A 27,928-nucleotide genomic window follows, 5' to 3' on the forward strand; every position below is an offset into this window, starting at 1 on the left:
CCAAAACACATGGAGTCACCAGTGCCAGCTCTGCTCTGAACTGCAGCACAGGGAACAGATCATAGGCAGAATTACTGTGTGTCCTTCTGCACAGTTCTGCACCCCCCCGAGCTCTGCACCCTGCCAGGGAGCTCTGCACCATGCCCCAGGCAGCTCCGCACCCCGCCTGGGAGAAGGGCACCCGGCCCCAGGGAGCCCCGCACTCTCCGGGCAGCTCCGCACCCGGCCTGGGAGATGGGCACCACGCCCCGGGGAGCCACGCACCCTTCGGCGAGCTTCGCACCCTGCTTCTGACGCAGCGCTTCTCCCCCCGCCCCTCCGCTTACCGCGCAGAGGCCGCCCGTTGCCATGGCGACGCGCTCCTGGCCCTCCCTCGCCAGCGGGCCCAGATACGGGATTGCGCTCGCGGGTCCGCCGGCTGCCGCAGCAGAGGCGCTGGGAGCAGGGCGACCAGGCCGCGATGCCGGGGGCCAGGATCCCAGGGGCGGCCGGGCCGGGATCCCAAGCCAGGGGGATCCCGTCCAGGCCAGCCGCCCGGGGGCGGGACCGGCACCGGGGCCGCAGGCGGGGCGGGTCCGCCAGGGGGCGCGCTCCCCTGGCAGCTCCCCGCCCCCGACACTCCCCGGCCGGGCGCCGCGCGCGACGCGTCACTGGTTGCGCGCGGCGGTGCGCTCGCGGTTCTCGTCGCCGCCGCGCCGTGCCTCGGTGCGCGCAGGATGGGCCGCGGGCATCCGGGCGCCCCGCGCCCCGCCGCCGTGAGTGGTCCTCGGCCGGGCGCCGCTGCCCCTCCGCGCCGGGCGCCCGTCGGGGGTCTCTGCGCAAGCGGGACCCCGGCCCGGGTGGCGGGGCCTGGACCGGCTTCGGGGGACGAGGGGAGGCAAACGTGGCGGGTGGCAGCTGGGACGTGACCGGGTTTGGCGGCGCCGGCGGGAACTGCTCTTCCCTCCCCTCGGAGCCCCCTTGGCGTTGCCTGGCGCCGCTGTCCCGCCCCGGGAGGCCCGGGCGCTTCTCGGCCTGCGGTGTCGGTCGGAAGCGCCAGCGCTGTGTCCTTGTCCCGTCAGGTCCAGGGCACCGGCAGCAGCAGTGCCGTCAGCAAGTGCTCGGCGGCGGCGCGGGGCTACATCCAGGACCGGTTCGTGCGGCTCCTGGTGGGGCCACGGCGACGGCGGCGAGCCCCACTTGTCCACCGGTGAGGGGCGGGCGCTGCGCGGGGCCCTTGGCCTCCGTGGCTGCAGAGCCCTGGTGCCTGCGCCAGCGTGTTGCGCCCGGCACACGGGGCCCACAGTTTCCCACCTCTCAGGCTGCAGAAGGGCCCTGGTGACCCCCAGGCCCCTTGACTGGCACTTCTGTTTAGGGCACAGCTTTCTGAAAGGTGTTGAGGAAAGTAGTGCAGTGGCAGGCAGCGTGCAGAGCACTGTCAGTAATGTAACCTTTTTAGACTGTTAGTGTAATTTTACATGGCTCGTGGGCCAAAATTGAAAGCATTATCCTGTGTAGAATATGTCACTGCACTGGTTCCTAACTCCATTATTCAATGCTGCTGAAAACTACTTTAGATAAGATTTGAAAACTAACGTACTTAAAATGTTAGCACGTCAATAGTTTTCTCATTAATTCTCAATAATATTACAATTTTAGCAAGGTATATGGTAGCTCAGGGAAACAGTACTATCTTTTGAATCGGTCGTGTCTGAACAGTAGGTCTATTCTGGAGCTCTGCAGGACACAAGCATGAATATTTTAATGTGTATGTGTAGAGGGTTCTGTGCTGACATGGTAATGGAGCTTACATGATACGAGGGTAATAGTTTTATGCAATCAAAATGCCTATGAATTGCCATAGGAGTTTAATTCAGGGGAAAGAAAATGTATTCAAGCAGAAGCTTGCAGGCCTATGAAGATGAGTGTTGTTCGTCAGGTCAGGAAGCTGAGTTTGTGTTGACTTGTCACAGGACATCGCCAGGCCAGACTAAATTAATAGAAGGAGTTATGTATTGCTGTTGTCAACACAAGATGAATTTTGGGACATCTTAGAATATCTAGTGATATCTTTAGTACCTGTGAGGCATGGGGAGGATAACATGCTTGTTAAAAGGGCGAGATAGGAACTGGTAAGCCTGGTGGGGACACGTTGAAACTAATTAAAAGAGAATGACAGGGAAAAAGAGGCACCAGTCCCTGCCAGATTAGGCAAATGGTAAACATTTTCCAAGAGTTAGACTTCCTTAGTTCCATTCATTCAGAAAACAGAGAATGAAATTCCTTTCCTGACTTTGCTTCTCTTCCAATTTTTGTTTCCCTCTCACTGCATTTGCACATAGACATTTGCTTTGTTACACCCTATAGCCTCCTGTAAGTAAAGGAGTTAATTTCATATTGTTATGGTGTCTGATTTGGGGCAGGAACTCAGGTATTGGCCACCCACATTGCAGAGGAGCATCCTAGCTCTCTGGAATCATACTTTTTCACCCAGTGACTATTTATGCAAACCAGAACAGGACCAGCTAGGATATCTACACGTTTTTGCTGGGTTATCCATAGTTTTATTGGTTAATACCTTTACTGAATACAGGAGTTCTGTATTAACAAGCTCTAGACATGAGCAAATCATCAGACATCTCCCAGGGCAGGTCTATAAATGTGGGGTTATTGGGTAGAAGCTGAGAGAGAAAAAATCAGTTTTTTGAAATGGAGGATGCCAGTGCTGGAGAAATACAGTTCCTGGACAGTGATTACAACTGCATGTCATTCCACAGGGGTTATTACATCCGCACCCGTGCTGTAGATCACTGTGTTGAAGACTTCCTGCTGAAGACCCAAAGCCACCCTAGGACACAGGTGCATTTTCTTTGGATGTACTGGCAGTTTCCACCATAAGTGTCTAAAGTCTTTTTGGCATCTTGGCACTGCAGTGGCTTGTTAGTGCACCTGTTGTGATCCTTTCCCACAAGAGCACAGGGCTGGCACTACTGTGGCTGTCCATTTGTCACTTTGACAGAAATACCTGGGAGGGGGCAATACCTACACAAAATTCTTCTGCTGCTTGTAGGAGATTCCCTGATTTTGACACTCTGCAGGGGATGTTGTTGAATATGTTATGAATATTTCATACCTAGATGCTCAGGATGCTGCTAGAGTTGAGTATAAATTTTTCTGGTCCTTTCTCTGCAGATCCTGTCTTTGGGTGCTGGCTTTGACTCCTTATACTTCCGTTTGAAGGACATAGGTCTTCTGCATCACACTGTGGTATATGAGGTGGATTTCCCAAATGTGGCATGCCAAAAAGCTACTCTGATCAAAAGAATGAAAGAGTTGTCAGTACTGGTGGGAGATACTGGAGGGGAAGGATTAGGTATGATATTTGTGGAAGGTTTTCCAAGTACTAAATGTTGAGAAGAAGCAAACATAGCTTCAGCCTTTAAAAAGTGAGATATAATGGTAGAGGAACTACAGAGTTGTAGATGAAAAGCATGTTCATTTTCTGAAAAAATTTGGAACAAATTAATTTGTAAGCATTGGGAGATAACAAGAAGATGTATAGTTGCCAGAATGGATTTGTCAAGAGCAGGTTATATCAAACCAAGTTCAGTTTCTTTCTGTTAAAGTTTCTGAAGTACTATGTCCAGCTTTGGGCTCGCCAGTACAGTGGCAAACTGCAGAAAGTCCAGTGAGAGGTCACAAGAATGACAAAGTGGTAGAGTACATGCCATAGGAGGGGAGGCTGAGAGAACTGGGTTTGTTCAGCCTTAAGAAGAGGAGGTTGGGAGGGAGGTGAATCTTACTGCAGTCTTCAACTACTTGATGGGAGAGTGTAGAAAAAACGGAGCCAGACTTTTATTTCATGAAGCAAACAATCAAGGGGCAGTGGTTGCAAGTTGCAACAAAGGTAATTCCAGTTACGTGTAATGAAAATGTTGGGTTTTTTTCCTGCTATGTGAGTTGTTAAAAACGGCAACAGATTGCCCAGAAAGGTGGTGGAATCTCCAGCGTTGGAGATAGAGATTGACTGGAGAGTCTTGAGCAACCTGATAGCGGTAACTCTCCTGTGAGCAAGGACTTGTACTATATGACCTTCAAAGGCCCCTTTCAACCTGAATTACACTGTGATTTATGGACTTTATGGGTAGGAGAGAAGGTATGACTCTTAGGTGTCTTGACTATACTAAACATTAGTTGTTATGTTGCCTGACCTTTTTTTCCTCTCCAGGGCAGGAAACAGTGAGCCTTATGAAACTACTGTAGAATATAAGCAGAGGTGAAAGGATTATTATGCCAGCTAAATGTGAAGGGGCAGTTCAGTGGCACAACGGAGGAATGTAAAGTATGGGGTTTACTGGAGGTTTCTCCTGCGTCTGATTTCCTTCAAGGTTTCCATTAATGTTATGGATGATATGCTGTAGAAGGTGACAATGTAATAAACCAGCAGGAAACAGGGAGAGTTGCAATATGGTGGATGAGAGTGGAATTTTAACAGAGTACGTGAATGGTCTGGAAAATGTGGAATGAAATACAATAGGGACATACATAAACTGCTACATTTAGACTGTAATAATTGATTTAAATGCAGATGGAAGACAGCTACAGAGCTAGGTGCAGAGAAGAAGTTCCTGGCTGGCATGAGCAGTTTAACAAATCTTAGCGAGTAGCTCTTCCATGAGCTTGTTCAGTTTCTTCTTGAATCCATTCACATTTTTAATATTGGCAGCATCCTGTAGCAAAGAATTCTATCCATACCAATAATTTTCAAGTACTTCAACTATAAGGCAGGTGTCAAAAGAGCTGGGAATATCCTATTCTCTGTTTCCAGAGGGCAGGAAGTGATGGATAGACAAGTTAGTTGTTAGAAGAAATTAACAGGGAACACTGGGATGGGCTTCTGAAGAAGCCCATTTTTCCTCCAGTAGTGGATGCTTTTGAGAACAGTGTAGATTAACAGTTCTCAGGACAGGTGTAACTATTGTATTGCACTGGTACAGAGACATAGAGCAGGTGATTTCTAAAGGTACTTTACACTTTGCTTTGTTTATGATTTGGTTTTGGTTTAAACAGGTCAACAAGCTATAGCTTATGATATTTTTATGGAGTACAGAGGTATGCCGTGCTAATGTTTGCAGATCACAATTTGGGACTGATTTCTGAGAACAGTGATCTGTGAGACTAGTCCTGGTGTTTGCAGAGAGTTAGCATGTGCTGGTTGAGGATTCAATGCCATTTTACAGAACTGAAATCTAGTTAAAAAACCAAACAAATGAACAAACCCCCCAAAACTTGAGAATGGTTTTATGGTTGCAAGGCAAACCATTCAAATTCTATCCAAGCAACGGTATTTTCTTAGCTTAAACTGATAAGTCTATAAATGAGAGCCTTTGATTTGGAATTATAGTGGTTCTGTAAAAATGTTGTTAAAGTAAATATGCTAAAATTTTGTTGTTACAGTAAATGTGATAATTCTATGAGAAATCTGTATGTGAAAATTGCATTAGGAATAACGGAGTTTTAGATCTGCATTTAATGGATTGCATAGAATCATAGAATGCTTTGGGTTGGAAGGGACCTTTAGAGGTCATCTAGCCCAACCCCCTTGCAGTGAACAGGGACATCTTCAACTGGATCAGGTTGCTCAGAGCCCCATCCAACCTGACCTTGAATGTTTCCAGGGATGGGGCCTCCACTACCTCTCTGGGCCACCCATTCCAGTGTTTTACCACCCTCATTGTAAAAAATTTCTTCCTTATATCCAGCCTAAATCTACCCTGCCTTAGTTTAAAGCCATTACTCCTTGTCCTATCACAACAGGCCTTGCTAAAAATATTTTCTGCATCTTTCCTGTAGGTCCCCTTTAAGTACATAAAGGCTGCTATAAGGTCTCCCTGGAGCCTTCTCCTCTCCAGGCTAAACAGCCCCAACTCTCTCAGCCTTTCCTCACAGGAGAGGTGTTCCAGCTCTCTGACCGTTTTTGTGGCGCTCCTCTGGACCCACTCCAACAGTTCCATGTCCTTCTTGTGCTGAGGACTCCAGAGCTAGACACAGGACTCCCGGTGGGCTCTCAGCAGAGTGGAGTAGAGGTGCAGGATCCCCTCCCTCGACCTGCGGGCCATGCTGCTGGGGATGCAGCCCAGGGAGTAGTTGGCCTTTTGGGCTACAAGCGCACATTGCCGGCTCATGTCCAGCTTTTCATCCACCAGCATCCCCAAGTCCTTCTCTGCAGAGCTATTTTCAATCCCTTCATCCCCCAGCCTGTATTGATAGTGGGGGTTGTCCTGACCCATGTTCAGAACCTTGTGCTTGGCCTTGTTGAACCTCATGAGGCTCACACAGGCCTGCTTCTCAAGCTTGTCCAGGCCCCTCTGGATTGCATCCTGTCCTTCTGATATGTCAGCTGGACCACTCAGCTTGGTGTCATCTGCAGATTTGCTGAGGGTCCACTCGATCTTGCTGTCTGTGTCATTGATGAAAATGTTAAACAGCACTGGTCCCAGTACGGACCGCTGAGGGACACCACTTGGCACTGTTGTCCATTTGGACATTGAGCCATTCACCACTCTGGCTGTGACCATCCAACCAATCTGTTCTCCACCGAACAGTCCACCCATCAAATCCATATCTCTCTAATTTAGAGAGAAGGATGGTGTGGGGGACTGTGTCAAAGGCTTTACAGAAGTCCAGATAAATCACATCCATAGCTCTTCCCTTGTCCACTGATGTAGTCACTCCATCATAGAAAGCCACTAGATTGGTCACGCAGGACTTGGCCTTGGTGAAGCCGTGCTGGCTGTCTCTGATCACCTCCCTGTCCTCCAAGTGCCTTAGCATAGCTGCTAGGAGGATCTGTTCCATGATCTTCCCAGGCACGGAGGTGAGGCTGACCTCTGTGAAGCTTCTTGATGCTATGCCTTTATAGTTCATATAGTGATGGGGATTTTCTTGTACATATCCCAAAAGAAACGGAGTTGATGGGCACAGCCTAGTGAGCAATTGCCTGTTGGATTGATTTTCCTGTTTGTCCCTTTTGGTCTCAGTATTGCATCAGCACTGTAGTGAGTTTGTATCATTTTTGTCTTCCAGGAGTCATTACCTTTTCTGGAGAGGATTATAAATTACTGGGAGTGGATTTATCAGAGCTGTCTGAGCTGCAGAGAGCCCTGAAGGAAGCAGGACTGGACAATGAAATCCCCACCCTCTTCATAGCAGAGGTGGTGCTCACCTACATGGAAAGCAGCAGGTCAGTTGAGTTATATTCTGTTAGCTAGGTGGTAAAATGAAAAGAATAAGCTTCTTTGTATGTATGTCACCTGGGGCTGGGAGACCTGCTGTCTTACAACTAAAGCCTCAGGAATTCTGTGGAAGTTCCCAACAGCTGTTTACATCATAATTGTGGTAGGGTAATTGATGTCCACATGACATCTTAAGAGGGAGGAATAAAAGAAGAAGAAAAACGTCGAATGAGTGATTTTGAGTTTTTTGTTCTCATCCCCTGAGTTCTCTGCACAGACTGGGCAGGAGATGCACAGGATTCTCTTCTGTGTATTACCTCTGTCAGGATGTGTTAATAGTGTGCTTTATGGTGTTGCAGGGAGATATATTGCATCTACCATAAGATAGGTGGGCCCTCAACTATTTAATTTCTTATGCACAATTTGCCTGACAGGTCAGATGCCTTGATTCAGTGGGCAGCAGAGCATTTCTCTCAGGCATGCTTTCTGCTGTATGAGCAGATGCACCCAGAGGACCCCTTTGGACGTGTCATGCAGCACCACTTTAGCCAGCTGAACTCTGCACTTCATTCTTTGACACAGTACCCTGATTGTGAGGCACAGCAGAGGCGCTTTTTTGGAAAGGTAAGTACCTGCACCTCTAGGGCACACATGAAGCGTGATTTACCTGGGAAAGATTGTAACATTAAATAATTTTGGAAGTCATCATCTGTGTCAGTTAATGGGTTAAAGCAGACAGGGCCACGGCTGAGACGCTGCCTTCTCTAGTAGCATGACTAGTCATTTGAAGGTCCTTCCAGCCAACTTGCAGCCTAATTTCTGGTGTGGGATTAAGGCAAGATGGGTTCCTCTAAGATTTTTGATATAATAAATTAAATTCTTAAGAGCTTTACAGGTGAGGGATCTATCCTCACCAGATTCTGGGCTGCTGTTGTTCCTGCCAGACAGTCTTAAAGGCTCACGCAGGTGTTTAGTTTAGGGTCTTTGTTTTCTTATGGGAAGTCCTTCCAGAGGTAATAGTTTTGAGGTATTTTTGTTTTAGGGCTGGACTGAGTGCAGCGTCATGGATATGAATGAGTTTTTCAGCTGTTGTACTCCGGAAGATGAGCAGCAAAGAGTGCAGGCTCTGGAGCCTTTTGATGAATATGAGGTAAGCCTCGTTTATTCTGAACACCAGTGACCTGGCTTTGGTGTGATAAGGTGTCTGCAATTTCTTGTGGTCACAGTTCTGTACAAGAGCTGCTGAGGCATAAGCGTTCACGTAGGCAGAAAGGATCTTGAATCAGACTTAGTTAATGCAGAGCCCGCAGGAAGCTCCATGTGAAGCTGGGACAGGTATCACTGGAAGAAGACCCTCTTTGGTGTTAGAAAAGCTTCTTGTTCCTTCTTTAGTGAGTGTTCTCTCAAGGAGACAGTCTTAGCATTACAAACTAGCTGGTGCTATAAAAGATGGTGCAGATGCTAAAAGTTTGCATGAGTTCAAGGGGCAATTATTTTAATGAAAGAGAAATCCATTCAGGGTTACTGAGTACATAAAAATACACCTGACATGAGGTTCCTGACTGCAAATAGTTGGGAGCATTCCTGGGGGAAGCAGATGCACTTGTCATGCTCTCTTGCATTTCTGTAGGCTTTTACTGTTTGTTGTTGTTGGATACAGGTTACTAGTTTCAGATATTTTTTGGTCTAACTTAATACAGCCATTCCTACATTAACGATTTAACTATGACTCTGTTCTTTGCCATTTTTATGTTAACTGCTGGCAAAGTTTGTGACTATCTGAAGTGGAGAAGTCAAAGATACTGAGTAACTTAAGATAAATATCCTATAGGATACTTACTAGAAGTTTCCCTTTTGATTTTGTGGTTCTCTGTAATTCTCTCTAGAAATGTAACAGCCTGCAGTATGAAAAGAATTTAATGTGCTTGCATTTATTTTGCCAACATGCATGATCTGCTCTGCTACATGAATGCAAAAGCGATGACAAAGATGCTGGCAGATTTGCAAAGTGGTATAGGAATGTCTACAGGAATTATTGTGGATCAAGGCAATTGCTCATGCAGTGAGAAAGTAAAGACATCTATCATTTTACTTGTAGAGGAGGTTAACATGTACACAAGCCCAAGCTGAAAAATGTGCATAGGAGTAAGATATATGAACAGAGAGCTCTACAATTAGCTTTTGAGATAGAGATAAAGTAAGATCCAGGTCTTACTGGAAACAAGCTTGACTGAATTAGATAAAAAATGTAAAATACACACTTAGTGCTGAGGGCGACTCATTTTTACAATAATTTGCCTAGGGATGAATTCTTCCATTTTCAGTATTTGCATTAATTTTTGCATATCACTTTTCAAAAGACGCTTTTTATTTCTGGTAGAAGTTGGGGCAATGATGCTAATTTTGTGGTTTCTTGTGCCTCATGTTTATGCCTTCTAGTCATGTAGATGGCTGAATGTATCCCACCCACGGGAATGAACATACTTAATTCTCTAATGTCCGTAAAAGCCAGGGTGGACTCCAGTATTGCTACTGACTTCCGGTACAGTCCTTTTGCTTGTGCTTCTGCCTCTTAGTGATTCCAAGGCCAGGCTGGAAATCGTATTTATGTATTATCACCCAGCAGAGACCATGTTGCACCTTTGAACATTTGTGATTTCTTTGGGATCACTTATATTCCATGACCTGTAAAAAACCTTAATCCCTCTGGGTGTATAGCCCTCACTCTTTTCTATGATCAGAACTGGGAAGCTTAAAGGGCAGCTGATTCAAAAATAAAAAAAAGTTCCTCATGCAACATGTAATTAAGCTATGGAACTCCTCGCCACACCTTTTTGTGTTACAAAAGATAAATGCTGATGTGAGTTCAAAAGCAACTGGTAGGTTCATGAATCAGAAATCCATCAAGGACTGTTCAATAGAAAGACACAGCTTCTTGCTCTGAAAATCCCTGAGCTGTAAATTTTTGAAGTTGGGGTGAAGAAGGTATTTATGCACTTGTTCTTTCTCAGATTCAACTTCAGTCTTCTGACTTTGGCCACTGTTGGGAACAGTGCTAGACTAGGTTGATCTTTGATGTGATCACCCTGGCCATTCTGAGATCCTTACTACTGCTTGCTCTAAGATTTTGAGGTGGATTGTTTGTTTTCTTCTTTGGGCTTGCTACAGGAATGGCATCTGAAGTGTTCTCATTACTTTGTGTTGACTGCGTCAAAGGGGATGGAACCTTCCTGGACTCCATTGTTACCCAATATGACAGGTACATAATAACTAGTTTTCGTAGTATTCTTTTATCTCATGCAGGCTTCTCCGAGAGATTTTAGGAGACAGTAAAACCCTGGAAGGAACAGATGGGATGCTGCCATGAGTAGCTTTCTTCATCCTTCTAACAGTGGTTCTGCTGTCCATAGCAAGGGCAGGGCCACGTCACGACTCTGGTGGTTCTGATCAGTTTCATTCTTTCAGTTTATTGAACCTTCCAGTCTGAACAGCTCTTCCTTCTGTTTATATGCGGGGCCTGCCAGTGCATGGCTGCAGTGCCAGTCTACCTTGTTCCTCCTCTCATTTTTGTGATCCCACAGACTCTCAGGTTTCAATTTATTCCTGCTTGCCTGTGTACATTGCTCTCTCAGCCTTTCTAGCCTTCCAGTTCCCAAAAGGCTGTTATGTTTTACCTACTGCACTGTCAAAGTATTGTCCAGCAGAGCACTCAAGAGCATGTCACGAAGTTTCTGCTGTGTTTTGTTATTCCCTGTGGGTGGAATCGTACATCTAGTATTTCTGTTTCTGAAATGCTTTTAAATCTGCATGCTGCTTTTTTTTAGATGGGGGAAAAGTAGTACAGCTGGGGAAAAGCCAAGACCAAGACTGTGTTTTCATGATAAAAAGGACTTGGCAGCAGTAGCAGTCCAAGAAATTCCTGCTTTTGCCTGCTTGCTTCCTTTTTCAGGATTGAAAGCAGAAGGATGTTTTTAACCTGTTTCATTTCACTAGTCTTGTTCACAGTATAGCACCACAAGTAGTTGTCTGCAACTGAAAGTGAAAATCTGTGTTCTAGGGAGCAGAAAAAGCAGCTGGATAAGGGTAAGGCAGGATGGCATTCCTTAAGCCAACAAGGCCACTGAGTCCATTGTGTTGTGTCTTGTTTAGATCTGAAAGCATGTAGTGAAATCAAAGCTAAATGAACATGGGTGTGGTTAAATACACTGTGTTATTGTCACTGGTCCTTATGTTAAACCTGTGAAGGCTCCTAAATGCATAGGATCTATCCTTAAGTCAACACCCCCCCCCCCGACATCTGCTTAACTGACTTTAATACAGTGAAGACACTTCATTCATTAGAAGCAGGAGTAGGGTCTTTCTGCTGCTGTCTCTGTTGTATTGAAAACTGATAGCAAGAGCCTTCAAAGTCTGGTAGATTATCCATACGTAGATATATTTTACTGGGAATGGCAAAAGGCATGTCTCAAATAACAGTATGTGTGCCCACCTATCCTCTCAAATACATTTGGATCGCTGTTCAAAAGAGTGCAAGTACTAAATCTTCCAAACAGAGCAAGGTAAATATATTTTCTGAAATAAAAAACCCCCTCAGTCTTAAAAAGATCCATCTGTAGAAAGACATTTAAGCCCAAGGAGATGAAAGTTTTTTTGTCCTCAAACAATAGAAAGTAGGGTCTTGTACTAAACAACATTCATTACAGGCAATTTTTCTGGGTATGGCGTAGACTGAGAGCTACTTCTCCTCCACCTCATAACCTTTTATAACACAAGAATTAGAAGATTTAGATAACTGAAAATGTTTTTTTGTAGTGGGACCACTGGAATTAACACAAATTATTTGTCATGCTTTAGAACTTTGTCTCAATGCATTTGTGAAGGTAGAATCAAAATATAGCAGGAAACTTCGAAATCCATCTTCCAGGTGTTTGTTCTTTTTCTGCTCTTCTTTGCTGTTTAAGTAGCCAAATACTGACTTGATCAGAAAGGTACTCGTTTTGAAGGAATTGCAGTGATTCCTATCTTGCTACAGCAGTTTAGGACACTGTAGTCTCTTAGCCAGTGTTATTTCCACCCCATTAAAGCAGTCTCAGAACTGTGTCAGGATTTGAGGGAGCAGTAAACAGAGGTTGAAAGTTGGCACAGTGGTAGTTTAAATCATTACAGCTTGATTTCTAGGGCATGTCAAATTCTCTGTGTGCTCTGTGAACTTGCTTCATTATTTTTTTTTCCTTGAAAAGCTGAACAGACTTCCTTAATCTCATTTAAAATGTAGTCCCTGATTCTTGTTTGTTCTTTGGTTTTCTTTGGCGTACAGTTCCTCATCGTGATGGTCCTGTCAGGATGGCTGGGAGTATCACTGCAGCAGTGTGTACAATGCACTCTGATATTTCTGGCCTGAGACGTTATGGTCACCACTCTGTTCTTATAAAACCCAATGTGATTCTAACCACTGGAGGTTTTGGGGAGGAGGATGGACAGCACTGTCGTATGAGAAGTTTTCATGTGCTGATTAAGCATGCAGGCTACTGGAAAGCTGGCTGTGTGAAAAAAGAAAATCCTGATAAAAGGGGTGAGTTCCCATACTGATGGCAAGTGTAAGGAGGACATTTTTGTGCTAACAATGAAATAATGTCTAGTGGAAAAGTGATGTCACAGCGCAGTTATGCTGCCAGTCAAAGAGGTCTGAAGGTTCTGAATGCGAAGTGCCGGGTCCTCCATTTGGGTCACAGCAACCCCATGCAACGCTATAGGCTTGGGGAAGAGTGGCTGGAAACCTGCCTGGTGGAAAAGGACCTGGGGGTGGTGGTCGACAGCCGGCTGAACATGAGCCAGCAGTGTGCCCAGGTGGCCAAGAAGGCCAATGGCATCCTGGCTTGGATCAGGAATAGTGTGGCCAGCGGGAAGAGGGAAGTGATTGTGCCCCCGTACTCAGCACCGGTGAGGCCGCACCTGGAGTGTCGTGTTCAGTTTTGGGCACCTCACTACAAGGACACTGAGGTGCTGGAGCGTGTCCGGAGAAGGGTAATGAAGCTGATGAAAGGTCTAGAGAACAAGTCTTATGAGGAGCGACTGAGGGAACTGGGATTGTTTAGTCTGGAGAAAAAGAGGCTGAAGGGGGACCTTATCATTCTCTACAGCGACCTGAAAGGAGGTTGTAGTGAAGTGAGTGTCAGTCTCTTTTCTCAAGTAACAAGTGATAGGACGAGAGCAAATGGCTTCAAGTTCTGCCAGGGGAGGTTTAGATTGGGTATTAGGAAAAATTTCTTCGCTGAAAGTGTCATCAAGCATTGGAACAAGCTGCCTAGTGCTTGAGACACTTAAGGACATAGTTTAGTGGTGGACTTGGCAGTGCTAGACTTACGGTTGGACTTGATGATCTTAAGGGTCTTTTCCACCCTAAATTATTCTATGATTCTGTAGATTTAATGGGAGAAAGATTTGTTATAGATGCTCGCCTCCCGTGACGAATCCAAATTGAGGAGCCAATTGTTAATTAATCAAGTGTGAATTTATTAGCAATAGAAATTATTTAAGCAAGTGATGAAGCAGGCAAAACAGCACTGGGCAGACTGGGGAGTCTCTTGCTCCACCAACGGTCCGCACCCCACCTCCCCCAGAGTCCCTTTTTATAGTTCAGTAGTTCCAGTGCCACGTAGCACATCCTGGTCTCCTTCTGTGGCTGCGCATGCTGTTGCTAGGGGGTCGCTCTGGTCCCTCTGGTGGTCGTGAGGATGAAGGCCGTAGTCTTCCTCCACGTTGTGGATCAGTTCCTTTCCTTATTTGGTCATGTTGACCCAGTACATAGAAATCCCCGCTTTATTCTTTCGACAATGATTAAGGAAGTGGTTATGCAAGGGTTGCACATTAACAATACAGCAAATACCAAGGTAAGAGGGAAGGGGGGGGGGGCCTCCTTCACCTTCCAACCAGTTTGAGAACAAATCTTATATGCTTTGGTTTATTACAGATTGGTGTGAACCGTGATGTTTTGTATCTCTGCAGATGAGCGGTTGCACCATACTGTGTCATGTCTCTCCAGCAGTCTGGCGCTGGTGGTAGGAGGACGAACATCCCCATCAAGTGCAGGCTTGGGAATGTTGTGGTTAAAGTTCCCTGAAATGTGTAATGCCTTGGACCCAGATGACATTACAGTGGAGCTTGTACGTCTGCAGTCTGCTGCTGAACCAGCTACTTTGCGTTGGAGACACAGTACAACTGAAGTAATATTCAAAGGTAAAAAGCCTGGAAAGAGTGGAAATGGCTGTAGATATGCAGAGGTATACAAATTCAGGAATATATGGGGCTGTCCTTTCCAGACAGTGAGGTCTAGAAGGCAAATTGTCATGATATAGCCTTACTTTTTTGTAGTACAGACTATACAGTTAATGTTGGTGCATTGTATTCCTTTGTCTGAAACAGTAGATTTTTGCTGAACGTTTTGGAAAGAATATGATCTCAATAGATTTATCACCACTTCAGAGAATCCAATTACTTTTCATAAAGATCCTGTTCCAGTGGTGATTTTTTTCCCTGGGCTTAGAGACTTAATGCTTAAACTTCATTTGAATTTATTTTTCTTATCGTATCTATCCAGTTCTTGTTGTGCCTTTTTTGTTTGTCAGGCTTTACTAAATCTGACAAAAGGGAAAGACTGAGCAGTCTCAGCTGAGTTTCCTGAACTGAGCAACTGAATTGGTTGATGTAGTGGTTGAGCAGGATTTCAACTGTCTATGCCATTAATACATGGTTGATTCATTACAGAACCTGTAAAGCAGATACCTTGTTATAATGACTTTTCTTATAGATGAGCTGCAATCTTGTTAGTTTTCTAGATGCAGGGCAGGAATGAAAATATATGTGACTGTGTAATGCCAAAAAAGGCTCAAAATGCATTTTTGAAAATGCTACAATATATACTTGCAACTGCATTTTGGTTGGCTCCCTTCTCACAAACACACCTACTCAGAAATGAAAAAACTCGTTTTCAGCTGCTCTTCTTCGAGGTGCAGGATGTGACCAGACAGGCATACTGACCAGCAGCCTGTTTACATGTGACTAGCCCTTTTTATCTTTTTATCCCCCTATCTTTCTGTGTTTGTACCTCCCCAGACACCTAAATCCATCCCTTTTCCTGCCTCTGGTTCCTCTCCGGAGTATCCTGTAGTAAGTCTTACGCAAACCTCAAATGCTTTTCCCTGCATCTTATGTGTCCCATACCTTTAGGCAGTACCCCCTCAAAGGTGCTCCAGAAAGTGGTTCTTATGCACTCATTTTGATGGGTTTCACAGCTGGACAGTGGGGCTGATAGCTCTGGGACAGCCCTGGGAGGAGCCGGGACAGATTGTCTGAATCTATAAGCCTGTAATTGGGATTCTTTTGCCTGCATACCTGCCACTGCCTCTCTGTGCTCTTCTTGAGGAAATGAGCCTTTTACCACTTGATTGCTCCACTGGGATGGGTCTGGAAGTAGCTGAGGCAGAATATTATTTGAGCCCCGCCCCCAGCCCTGTTTTGCCTCTATGCTCCTAGCACTGTTAGTGAGTGAGGCTTTGTAAATCTAAACGGATGCTTAAAAGAAAAACAAAGCAAATGTTAAGAATTCTTAGCGTTAAGAATTACTAGTAAAGGAACAAAAACCAGAATGGAGAATACTGTTCTGCCATTATGTAAATTGTGGAATCATAGAATGGTTTGGGTTGGAAGGGACCTTTAAAGATCGTCTAGTTCCAGCCCCCCTGCCATGGGCAGGTACACCTTTCACTAGATCAGGTTGCTCAAAGCCCCATCCAACCTGACCTTGAATGCTTCCAGGGATGGGGCATCCACAGCTTCTCTGGGCAACCTGCTTCAGTGTCTCACCACCCTCACAGAAAAGAATTTCTTTCTTACATGTAGTCTAAATCTACGCTTTTTTAGTTTAAAACCATTTCCCCTCGTCACTACAGGCCCTGGTAAAAAGTCTCTCTCGGTCTTTCTTATAAGCCCCCTCTAAGTATTGAAAGGTCACAGTAAGGTCTCCCCAGAGCCTTCTCTTCTCTAGGCTAAACAATTCCAACTCTTTCAGACTTTCCTCATAGGAGAGGTGTGTCAGCCCTCTGATCATTTTCATGGACTTCTCTGGACCCACTCTAACACATCCATGTCTGTCTTGTGCTGAGGACCCCAAAGCTGGATGCAGTACTCCAGGTGGGATCTCACCTTCCTTGACCTGCTGGCCATACTTCTTTTTATGCAGCCCAGGATATGATCGGCTTTCTGGACTGCAAGTGTACATTGCTGTGCTGGCTCATATCTAATTTTTCATCTGCCGGTATCCCCAAGTCCTTTTCTGCAGGGCTGCTCTCAATCCATTCATCCTCTAGTCTGTATCGGTACTCGGTATTGCCCTGACCCAGGTTTAGGACCTTGCACTTGGCCTTGTTGAAATTCATGAGGTTCATATTGGCCCACTTCTCAAGCCTGCCAGTAGAAAAGAAATCAAAAGAAGCTTTGAGATCTCTTCTTGACACTTGAAATATGTGAATTTCCTATGTCATATACCACTTAATCCCCAGTGGTATGTAGAATTGAAATTTAGGGATGTAATCTGTTCTGGAAGACTGATTCTTTGAGATCATTTATGGTTAAAGTTATTCATGCTTGATCACACCAGAAAGAAGTTTCAGAACTTCCTCTCGAAGGATAATATTATAATTCTGGAGCATAATGGAGCAGGATCCCTATCCCTTTATCCAAGAGAAGTACCTCAGGAGAAATGCTAACCTTCTAGTAGCAATTGCCAAATATTCAGTAGTTCTGAATAGGTCTAGAATCAAGCGCTGAAGTGGCACGCTGAAGGTTTGTCTAGTAAAAGATATTGACTGTAAGGGGCAAAAACTTCAGCAGTTGTTGGCAAGTCAGTGGTGGGACTAGTGGAATTCAGCAAGTGAAAGCTGTCCTTTCTTAAGCTGTTTCATTCTCTACTAGCTGGCAGGGAGCTATTGAACGGGAACACCAGGGGTATTGTTAAGCACTTGTTAGTCTAGTCTGGAACATACTGTGCATTTGTGGAGCAGTGTTTCATTAACATCATAATACAGTTTAGGGTTCAGCTTTCCAGTCAAAATTTTATATTGAAGCAAATGTTAAATGAGTAAATAAAATTTTATAAACAATACATTGTTTTTTTGTCTTTGTCAGACTATTTTATAACCTTATTTTTGCCTTGAATTTGCTTTGTAGCTGAAGTAAGTGACCAACACTTATTTTATTTGCACAGTCCATTATGAAAAAGTTAGCTGACAGGGCATAATGCAGTTGACGCACATTCTTGAAATTTACCCAAAGTACTTTTGCACCTTTTGTACCTCCTTTTTGAGGCTTCTCCAGATGAACTCCTGCACACTTAAATTATCATTATCTCCCTTTTGTATGAACAAATACATGTTGTCTTATGAGGATTTATCTGTTTTCTTGGGATAAACAGACATCATTGTGTTGCTGTGATTTATGTACTTAGGGTTTCCTAGTTTTATTAATCGTACAGTTGTAAGCTTTCCATTGCCTAAATTTTCATTACTTAAGTCTGTTACATATATTAAAAAACATGTTTTCTCCTTTTGGTTTTGAGACTATAATGTGTGATTTCCATTCAGACCTTAAACATTCGAAAACTACAGAATATGAGTGGATGATGGGGTGTCCTGGGTTCGGCTGGGATAGGGTTAATTTTCACAAGAAGCTGGAAGGGGACACAGCAGGCACAAGGCTGACCCAAACTGGCCAAACAAATGGGATATTCGATACCATGTGACATCATGCTTGCTGTTTAAGTGGGGGAGCTGGCCAGGGGAGGGTAATTGCCCTGTGTATTCCTTGCTCTGTATTTTCTTTTTATCAGTATTATTGTTGTTATTTTTCTTCTTTACTGTTCTGTTAAACTGTCTTTATCCTAACCCATGCGTTTTGCCTTTTTTTCCCCGATTCTCCTCCCATCCCACTGGGGGTGAGGGGAAGACCAAGGAACATCTGCCTGTTTGCTGGCTCGGGCTAAACCACGACATGGGGGTCTTCTGAATGACCACAAATGTGAAGAATACAGCTTCTTAGTAAAAATATCTAGTCTTCTATGTGTCTCATAAAAGATCTCGATACAAGAGTAGTTCCTGTATCTGTGAAACAATTTGCATTTGTTGCTGAAGTCTGGAAATGGTTGTCAGGTTGCAGGATGTCTTAATATAAACAGCGTATAAAACTTCTGCCTGACTGCATTAGTTTCTGTCTTTGGTCAGCTCCCCTTCTATGCAAACAGGAATTTTTGCTTTTGTGACATACCAAATTCTAACTTCTCTTTTTGCTTGGCTGTCTTTTTCTGTAGGTGAGAAGTACCTGTTTCTATATGGTGGCCGCTCTGCTATGGAGCCTGTGCTAGGGGATTGGTATTTCCTGCACGCTGAAGAACTTTCCTGCACTGTGGTAAGAACTTAGGGAGGCCCTGGGTAGTAGAAATTGCCTTCACTTCATAGGGGCATGCTGCTATATTGGAAGCCCAACTAAATCACAGTGGTATTACCATACTGAAGCGATGGCATTGCCAGTACTGTCAGACTCCATGGTGATTAGAGTTAGAGCTAACTTCTAAACACCGTGCTATTTAGTGGAATACAGTCTTCACAGAAGAGCTGAGGCTGGAAGGGACATCTGGAAAGCATCTAGTCCAGCAGCCTTGCTTAAAGCAGGTCTAACTAGAACAGGTTGCTTAGGATTTTGTCCAGTTATGTTTTGGTTATCTCCAAAGATGGAGACTCCACAACCTCTTTGGGCCACCTATTCCAGCGCTTGACCACCCTTATGGTAAAATGTGAGGGGTTTGTATGTTTAAGTGGATTTTTTTTGTATTTCAATTTGTGCCGGTTGCCTCTTGGCCTGTCGCTGGATACTACTGAGAACATTCTGTCTCTGTCTTCTTTTATCTCCCCCATTAGGCATTTATACATGTTGATAAGAGTTCCTTGCGATTGTTCTCCGTCACCAAGGCAAGCAGCTCTGGTTCTGGTAGAATCCGCAGTGGATGCCGTAGCATGGTGTGCAGGGGGTTTTCCTGAACCAGGGAAGCCTCAGGGGAGCACAGAGACGAGGCCGGGAGCACAGAGATGAGGCCAGGAGCAACCGTAGCCAATCGCCCCACATCTATAAAAGAAACCCCTAGGGTTCACTAGTGACCAGGAGCGCTGCGACCAGGGCAGGCAGGGCGTGGCGTGTCAGCCAGGGTGTGGCAGGTTGCGTGGCGGTTTGCATGGAAGGGTGCTTTAACTTTGCCGGCTCAAACAGGGAGCGATGGTATCTGTCTGGCGGAAGTCTAGGTCCGGAACTGACACAGCTTCCCAGGCAGAGCTCCAATGGGAACCTGCTGCTACCCAGGGGTCAGGATGCAGGCTGTGCCCTACACGTGTACCAGTACCAGACAGCAGCAGTGAGCAGACCTGTGAGAGGTGCACTCAGGTAGAGGAACTCCTCAGTTTAGTGCAGAGCTCTGGGAGGAGGTGAGTAGGTTGAGGAGTATCAGGGAGTCTGAGAAGGAGATTGTCTGCTGGAACCGCACCCTGCCTTTCCTGGGACAGGACTTGTCAGGCAGACAGGACACATGATACGGAGGATTCCGTATCCTCTCTCAAACCAGTAGAACGTGATGATTTAAGGGATAAAGGAGAATGGTGACAAGTTCCTGCATGGTGCAGCAGGTGCATATCCTCCATGAGTACCTCACCTTCCCAGGTGCCCTTGTACAATAGGTATGTGGCTGTGGAAGTGGAACCAAATGATGAGGATGATAGTCCATATAGGTTGGAGTTGTTGCCAAGGTTAAGTTGGCCTATGCCCTGCATCAAAACCACTTCCATTAAGAAAAAAGAGGGTCATTGTCATAGGAGTCTCTCTTCTGAAGGGAACAGAAGGCCCAATATGCCGACCAGACCCACTTCTTAGGGAAGTCTGCTGCCTCCTTGGGTCCCTGGTCAAAGATGTTACAAGAAAACTTCCTACCTTCGTATGGCCCTTCGATTATTATTGTTATTGCCTTTTTATGTAGGCAGCAGTGAGGTTGCAATAAGAAGTCCAAGGGTGATTAAAAGAGACTTCAGGGCCTTGGGACGACTGGTTAAGGGTTCAGGAGCACAAGTAGTCTTTTTCTTTATCCTTCCAGCTGCAGGGAATAATGTTGGAAGAAACAGGAAGACCCAGCTGATTAATACCTGGCTCCCTGACTGGTGTCACTGGGAGAATTTTGGATTTTTTGATCATGGGTCAGTCTACATGACACCAGACCTGCACATCATCAGCAGACACAAACAGGTCCAGGAAATTCCTGAAGCACGTTGAAGATTAACTTCTTGGTGCAGGTACTGAAGGAGCCAACTAGGAAAGGTGCTATCCTAGGTTTGTTGTTTGTAAACAGCGAAGGACTTGTGGTCAAAGTGGTGATTGGTGGCTGTCTTGGTCACAGTGACCATAAAGTAGTTGAGTTTCAAATCGTTGGCGAAAGGAGTCAAACTGCCAGCAAAACTTCAACTTTGAGGGTGACAGAGTACTGGAACAGGTGGCACAGAGGGGCTGTGGAGTCTCCTTCTCTGGAGATATTCAACACCCACCTGGATGCGGTCCTGTGCAGCCTGCTGTAGGTGAACAAGGGTTTGGACTAGGTGATCCCCAGAGGACCCTTCCAACCCCTGCCATTCTGTGATTCTGTGATTCTATGACTTTGGGCTGCTGAAGGAACTAGTTAGTAGGGTCCCCTGGGAATCTGCTTTTGAAGGCATTGAGGTCCACGAATGCTGCTCACTTTTTAAGAGCACAGGAGCAGGCAATTCCCAAGTGTCGAAAGTCAAGCAAGCGGGGCAGAAGGCCGGCTTGGTTGAGCAAGGATCTTCTTCTAGAACTTAGGTGGAAAAGGGAAGTGTATGGACATTGAAAGCAAGAACAGGTGTCACGGGAGGACTACAGGGGTGCTTTTTGCCACTACAGGGAGAAAATCCATACGGCCAAAGCTTGATTAGAGTTCGAGCTGGCCAGTACTATGAAGGACAACAAAAAGGGCTTTTAAAAATATGTTTACAACAGAAGGAGGATCATAAACGAATGTCATTCATTTACAATGAGTGTCATTCATTTACAATGTCTGTTACTTGATGACATCAGTCATCTCACAAATAGGGACACAGGAAAAATGGAGATTTTAATGCCTTCTTTGCCTCTGTCTCAAACACCAGTCGTGGGCTCTGGGACCCCTGGAGCCCACTGTTGGAAGACCGTGACTCAAGGAATGGTGAACTCCCAGCTGACTCAATTTGTTCGAGACTTGCTGCTCCAGCTGGATGCACATAAATGTATGGGGCCCAATGGGATTCATACGAGACTGCTGAAAGACCTGGCTAACGTTATTGCCGGACCTCTTTCCATTATTTTTCAGTGGTCTCTGGAGTCTGGAGAGGTCCCGGTCGTCTGGACCTCTGGCAAGTATCCGAATTTTCAGGAAGGATTAGAAGGAAGACCCTGGTAATTACAGGTCTGTCAGTCTCACTTCAGTGCCTGGTAAAATTATGGAGAACGTTATTCCAGGATATATTGGCAAACATCCCAATTTTCAGGAAGGATAAGAAGAAAGACTATGGTAATTGCAGGCCTGTCAGTCTCACTTCAGTGCCTGGTAAAATTATGGAGAAGGTTATTCTAGGATTTATTGAAAAACACTTGAGAGACAATGCAGTCATAGCATTGGTCATAGCCAGCATGGATTCACGAGGGGAAAGTCCTGTTTAACTAACAATTTCCTTTTCACAGAATCATAGAATCATTAAGGTTGGAAAAGGCCTCTAAGATCTAGTCCAACCGTCAACCGAACACCACCATGCCTGCTAAACTGTGTCCTGAAGTGCTATATTTACACATTTTTTTAACACCTTCAGGGATGGTGACTCCTCACGACTTCCCTGGGCAGCCTGTTCCAATGCCTGACCACTCTTTCACTACAGAAAATTTTCCTAATGTCCAATCTAAACCTCCCCTGACGCAACTTGAGGCCATTTCCTCTCATCCTATCGCTAGTTACTTGGGAGAAGAGAGCAACACACGCCTCACTACAGTCACCTTTCAGGTAGCTGTAGAGAGTGAGAAGGTCTCCCCTCAGCCTCCTCTTCTCCACACAATCCCAGTTCCCTCAGCTGCTCCTCATGGGACTTGTTCTCCAGACCCTTCACCAGCTTCGTTGCCCTTCGCTGGACACACTCCAGCACCTCAGTGTCCTTCTTGTAGTGAGGGGCCCAAAACTGAACACAGTATTCGAGGTGCGGCCTCACCGGTGCCAAGTACAGTGGCACGATCCCCTCCCTGCTCCTGCTGGCCACACTACTCCTGATACAAGCCTGGATGCCATTGGCCTTCTTGGCCACCTGGGCACACTGCTAGCTCATGTTCAGCCGGCTGTCGACCAGCTCCCCCAGGTTCTTTTCCACCAGACAGCTTTCCGGCTACTCTTCCCCAAGTCTGGAGCATTGCATGGGGTTGTTGTGACCCAGGTGCGGGACCCAGCACTTGACCTTGTTGAATCTCATACAGTTGACCTTGGCCCATCCATCCAGCCTGTCCAGATCCCTCTGCAGAGCCTTCCTACCCTCGAGCAGGTTAACACGATTAACACTCCCACCCAGTTTGGTGTCACCTGCAAACTTACTGTGGGAGTACTCAACCCCCCTCATCCAGATCATTGATAAAGATGTTAAACAAGACTGGCCCCAAAACTGAGCCCTGGGGAACATCACTTGTGACCGGCCGCCAGCTGGATTGAACTCCATTCAGCACAACTCTCTGGGCTCAGCCATCCAGCCAGTTTTTTATCCAGCGAAGTGTACAGCCATCCAAACCATGAGCAGCTAGTTTTTCCCAGGAGGATGCTGTGGGAAACAGTGTCAAAGGCATTACTAAAGTGCAGGTAGATAACATCCATGGCCTTTCCCTCATCCACTAGGCAGGTCACCTGGTCATAGAAGGAGATCAGGTTGGTCAAGCAGGACCTGCCTTTCATGAACCCATGCTGGTGGGGCCTGATCCCCTGGTTGTCCTGTACATGCCCAGTGAGCACACTCAGGATGAATCACTCCATAATCTTCCCTGGCACCAAGGTCAGGCTGATAGGCCTGTAGTTCCCTGGATCCTCCTTCCAGCCCTTCTTGTAGATGGGTGTCACATTGGCAAGCCTCCAGTTATCTGGAACCTCCCCTGCTAGCCAGGACTGCTGATAGATGATGGAGAGTGGCTTGGCAAGTGTCGCGTTGATTTGGCAGAAAATAAACCCCCTTGCTCTCTAAAGCTCTTCACCGAAGTGAGAGGCTGGGTGTGGCTAGGTTTAAATTCTGAGTGATGTCCAATTTACCACTACCAGTCCAGTCGCGTTTAATATGTATATTAAACTACCACGATTCTGGATACACTAATAGCAGTCTGTACCTTCAGTCCAGTCGTGCTCATGAACTGGCACGGCCGCATTTGGTCGCGTTCAGTGAGAAACTGTGACAACTGGCTACTGAAACAGTGCAGTTTTATTTGTGCAACAGGTAGAGAGGTTTTTTGAATTGCCGGTGATAGTGACTGTCTGCAAGAAAGCACGTGCAAATATAAAACGCGTGAAAAGGTTATAAATAATACAGCCTGGCTATAAACATTAGGGAGTAACTATTCCCGAGAGAAAAGCGCTCAGTTTAAGTCTCACCCAAGGCGTCCCAAGGCGGGGAGAAGCGAGGCTCAGCCTGTCCGCCGATCCCGGTTGTCGGAGGCAGTCTGAGGTGGAGTTTCCCTTGACTTGCTCGTGGTGATATCTTCTTTTCCTCCGAAGATGATCTTCTCTGAAAATCCCCCATTTCCCTGGCTATTTTTATATCCTTTCTACCTTTAAGGTGGAGTTTGAGTGACTGTAGTCATACATACTTTTTATCGTGATTGGTGTAAAATTTTCTCGCTTCACATTTAAAGGTATAGTTTACGAAAAATCGAGAGCGCAGACTCGAAGAGGGGTGGTCGCACCTTGGAGGCGGGGAGCCTTTGGGATGGAGGTGTGTTTTGGTATTAAAATGATATTAAAACGAGCAAAGTTCACGAGAGGGTAGCACTTTGGCAAGGTTTCGAAAACGTGTTGGCTCAGGGGGCCAGATGAGCTGCTTATCAGTCCTAGAGAACCATTTCTTCCCACTTTATCATCACGGAGCAGGGCCACGGAGTCTCCACTCAGTTCCGTCCTCTAATGGTACATTGCAGGGAGTTGCTGTGTGAGTGGATTCCTCGCATGCCTGCTGCAGCTGTGTCCCATCCTCAGAGCTCCTTTAGATTTCGTGCTTTTCCTCAGTGGGTGAACACTGCTACGTTTTTCATGTAAACCTTAATTTTCAGATGTAAAACCTTAATTTTACTAATAATTCCACAGCAAGCTGCTTCACCAGCTCCCTCAGTACTCTTGGGTGGATCCCATGCGGCCCAACAGACTCATGAGTGTCCAGGTGGCGTAGCAAGTCATTAACTGCCTCCTCCTGGATTATGGGAGGTTTATTCTGCTCTCCATCCCTGTCTTCCAGCTCTGGAGGCTGAATACCCTGGGAATGTATGACAAGGCGACCCATTTTGTTGACCAAGGGAAGCCAGTAGATCTGGCTTTTTTTTGGATTTTAGCAAAGCTTTTGATACAGTCTCTCACAGTATCCTTCTGGACAAAATGTTCAGCATACAGCTAGACGAGTCCATAGTATTGTGGGTGAACAATTTGCTGACAGGTCAGGCTCGAAGAGTTGTGGCAAACGGGGTTACATAAGGCTGGCAGCCAGTCTCCAGTGGGGTTCTGCAGGGCTCAGTTATAGGGCCAGTGCTCTTTAATGTTTTGTGAATGATCTTGATGCAGGAGTTGCATGTATATTAAGTAAGTTTGTTAATGATACTAGATTAGGAGGAGCTGTGCACTCCCTCGAGGGTAGAGAGGCCTTACAGACAGATCTGGATAGGCTAGAGAGCTGGCCAGTCGCCACCCTTATGAAATTCAACAAGAGCAAGTGTTGAATTGTGTACCTAGGATGGAGTAATCCTGTTTATGCATGCAAATTCAGGGACAAGTCTGGAGAGCAGCCCTGCAGAAAGAAATCTGGGGATTTGGGTTGATGGCAAGTTAAACATGAGTCTCCAGTGTGCCCTGACAGGCAAAAGTGTTACCGGAAAGCAGCAAAATAATTCACTCTCTAAAACTGAAGTTGAAGTTTTAGAAAGTAGGCATTCTTTATTATAGTGTTGGACGCACAGGGGATAGGTCCACCCAAATATGTGTGCCAAAAAGACATAACTACTAAACATTTATACTACGTTTACATACATATTCATGATTTTTCCAGGAACACATTAAAATATGTTAATATCCTTTGCGCAGGTCTGTTAGCACCTCCGGGTGGTCATCAGGTGTCTTCAGATGAAGGCTCACACTCTTCATCACGGTGTCTGCTAGCTGACTTTTTCTTCTGCGCAAACTCAGTTCTAAGATCACGTATACTGTGTCCTTCAAGGCTGCTGGGTAGACGAAGGGAGAGCCGTGGATGTTGTCTACCTAGACTTCAGCAAGGCTTTCGACACAGTCTCCCATAATATCCTCCTTGGGAAGCTCAGGAAGTGTGGGCTAGATGAGTGGTCGGTGAAGTGGATTGAGAACTGGCTGAATGGCAAAACTCAGAGGGTTGTCATCAGCGGCGCTGAGTCTAGTTGGAGGCTGGTAACTAGTGGTGTCCCTCAGGGGTCAGTACTGGGCCCAGCCTTGTTTAACTTCTTCATCAATGACCTGGATGAAGAGTTAGAATGTACCCTCAGCAAGTTTGCTGATGACACCAAACTGGGAGGAGTGGTGGACACACTGGCAGGCTGTGCTGCCATTCAGCGTGACCTGGATAGGCTGGAGAGTTGGGCAGAGAGGAACCTGATGAGGTTCAACAAAGGCAAATGCAGGGTCTGCACCTGGGGAGGAACAACCCCATGCATCAGTACAGGCTTGGGGCGGACCTGCTGGAGAGCAGCTCTGTGGAGAGGAACCTGGGTGTCCTGGTGGAGGACAGGTTAACCATGAGCCAGCAGTGTGCCCTGGCTGCCAAGAAAGCCAATGGCATCCTGGGGTGCATCAAGAAGAGTGTGGCCAGCAGGTCGAGGGAGGTTCTCCTTCCCCTCTACACTGGCCTGGTGAGGCCTCATCTGGAGTACTCTGTCCAGTTCTGGGCTCCCCAGTTCAAGAAAGATGAGGAGCTACTGGAGGGAGTCCAGCGGAGGGCTACAAGGATGGTGAGGGGACTGGAGCATCTCTTGTACGAGGAGAGGCTGAGGGAGCTGGGCTTGTTCAGCCTGGAGAAGGCTGCGAGGGGACCTAATATATACTTACAAATATCTGCAGGGTGGGTCTCAGGAGGGTGGGGCCAAGCTCTTTTTAGTAGTGCCCAGTGACAGGACAAGGGGCAATGGGCACAAACGGAAGCAGAGGAAGTTCTGTTTGAACATGAGGAAGAACTTCCCTCTGAGGGTGCCGGAGCCCTGGCCCAGGCTGCCCAGGGAGGTTGTGGAGTCTCCTTCTCTGGAGATATTCAAGACCTGCCTGGACAAGGTCCTGTGCAGCCTACTGTAGGTGACCCTGCTTCGGCAGGAGGGTTGGACTAGATGACCCACAGAGGTCCCTTCCAACCCCTACTATTCTGTGATTCTATGGTTCTGTGATTCTGTGATTCTGCTTTGTTCCAGTGTTGCAGTGATCCCGCACCTTGCTTATCATTATAATTCCACACGTCTGGCCACCCAAGGCCGAGCTGTCTACAGGGGGATTATTGAAAAACTTTTATCTTAAAACTATCCTAGCTATTCACAAAATGTACTTTTGTTTGGTGCCGTCTAGCATACAACGATTCTAACAAATTAATAGCTTCTCATCTATATTTGCAGGTATCAGAAGGGCCAACCATGTCCTGGGGTGCATCAAGCACAGCATAGCTAGATGGTCAAGGGAGGTGATTGTCCCACTCTGCACTGGTACAGCCCCACCTGGAGCACTGTGTGCAGTTCTGTGTGCCTCAATATACGAAGGTTATGAAACTATTAGAGTGTATGCAGAGGAGGGTGACCAAGATGGTGCAGGGTCTCAAGGACAAGACTTACGAGGAGTGGCTGAGGTTACTTGGTTTGTTCAGCTTGGAGAAGAGAAGGCTGAGGGGTACCCTCATCACAGTCTACACCTTCCTCAAGGGGGGCAGCAGAAGGGGAGGTGCTGATCTCCTCTCTCTGGTGACCAGCAATAGGACATGAGGAAACAGAATGAAGCCGCATCAGGAGAAGTTCAGACTGGACATTAGGAAAAGGCTCTTCACTGAGGGGGGTGGTCGGTCACTGGAACAGGGTCCCCAGGGAAGTGGTCACAGCACCAAGCCTGTTACAGTACAAGCAACATCTGGACAATGGTCTTAGTCATATGGTTTAGTTTTAGGTAGTCCTGTGAGGAGCAGGGGAGTTGGACTCAATGATCCTTATGGGCCCCTTCCAACTCAAGATATTCTCTGATTCTGTGATTCTGTGATTCTCTTCTTGAGGGCAAAGATGGGAAGGGTCTCGAGAGCAAGACTTGGAGATGCACACTCACATGCATGCAAGGTCCAGGGAAAATACAAACAAACTGGTTCCCCCTACAG

At 46.2% G+C, this 27,928-nt stretch overlaps 1 protein-coding gene across 4 annotated transcripts in view; it reads left to right on the forward strand.

Moving 5' to 3' along the window:
• Positions 1-665: 665 nt before the first annotated feature.
• Positions 666-27,928, forward strand: part of LCMT2 (leucine carboxyl methyltransferase 2) — a 34,998-nt gene continuing 7,735 nt past the window's right edge. For 2 of the 4 annotated variants that reach the window (XR_012763233.1, XR_012763234.1), the window contains exons 1-12: positions 666-755; positions 1,062-1,189; positions 2,757-2,838; positions 3,172-3,352; positions 7,066-7,222; positions 7,649-7,838; positions 8,257-8,364; positions 10,383-10,473; positions 12,532-12,786; positions 14,220-14,450; positions 18,574-18,671; positions 21,661-21,756. Coding sequence is in view for 2 of the 4 variants with exons in the window: in XM_075414482.1 (XP_075270597.1) it covers positions 717-755; positions 1,062-1,189; positions 2,757-2,838; positions 3,172-3,352; positions 7,066-7,222; positions 7,649-7,838; positions 8,257-8,364; positions 10,383-10,473; positions 12,532-12,786; positions 14,220-14,450; positions 18,574-18,671; positions 21,661-21,750 (1,650 nt within the window). In the remaining 2 variants the exon portion in view is untranslated. Of the gene's footprint in view, positions 756-1,061; positions 1,190-2,756; positions 2,839-3,171; positions 3,353-7,065; positions 7,223-7,648; positions 7,839-8,256; positions 8,365-10,382; positions 10,474-12,531; positions 12,787-14,219; positions 14,451-18,573; positions 18,672-21,660; positions 25,910-27,928 lie in introns of those variants that run through there. The other 2 variants (XM_075414482.1, XM_075414465.1) reach the window with 2 other exon arrangements.

This window comes from Opisthocomus hoazin, chromosome 1 (genome assembly GCF_030867145.1).
Source record: "Opisthocomus hoazin isolate bOpiHoa1 chromosome 1, bOpiHoa1.hap1, whole genome shotgun sequence".
NCBI classification, from domain to species: Eukaryota; Metazoa; Chordata; class Aves; order Opisthocomiformes; family Opisthocomidae; genus Opisthocomus; species Opisthocomus hoazin.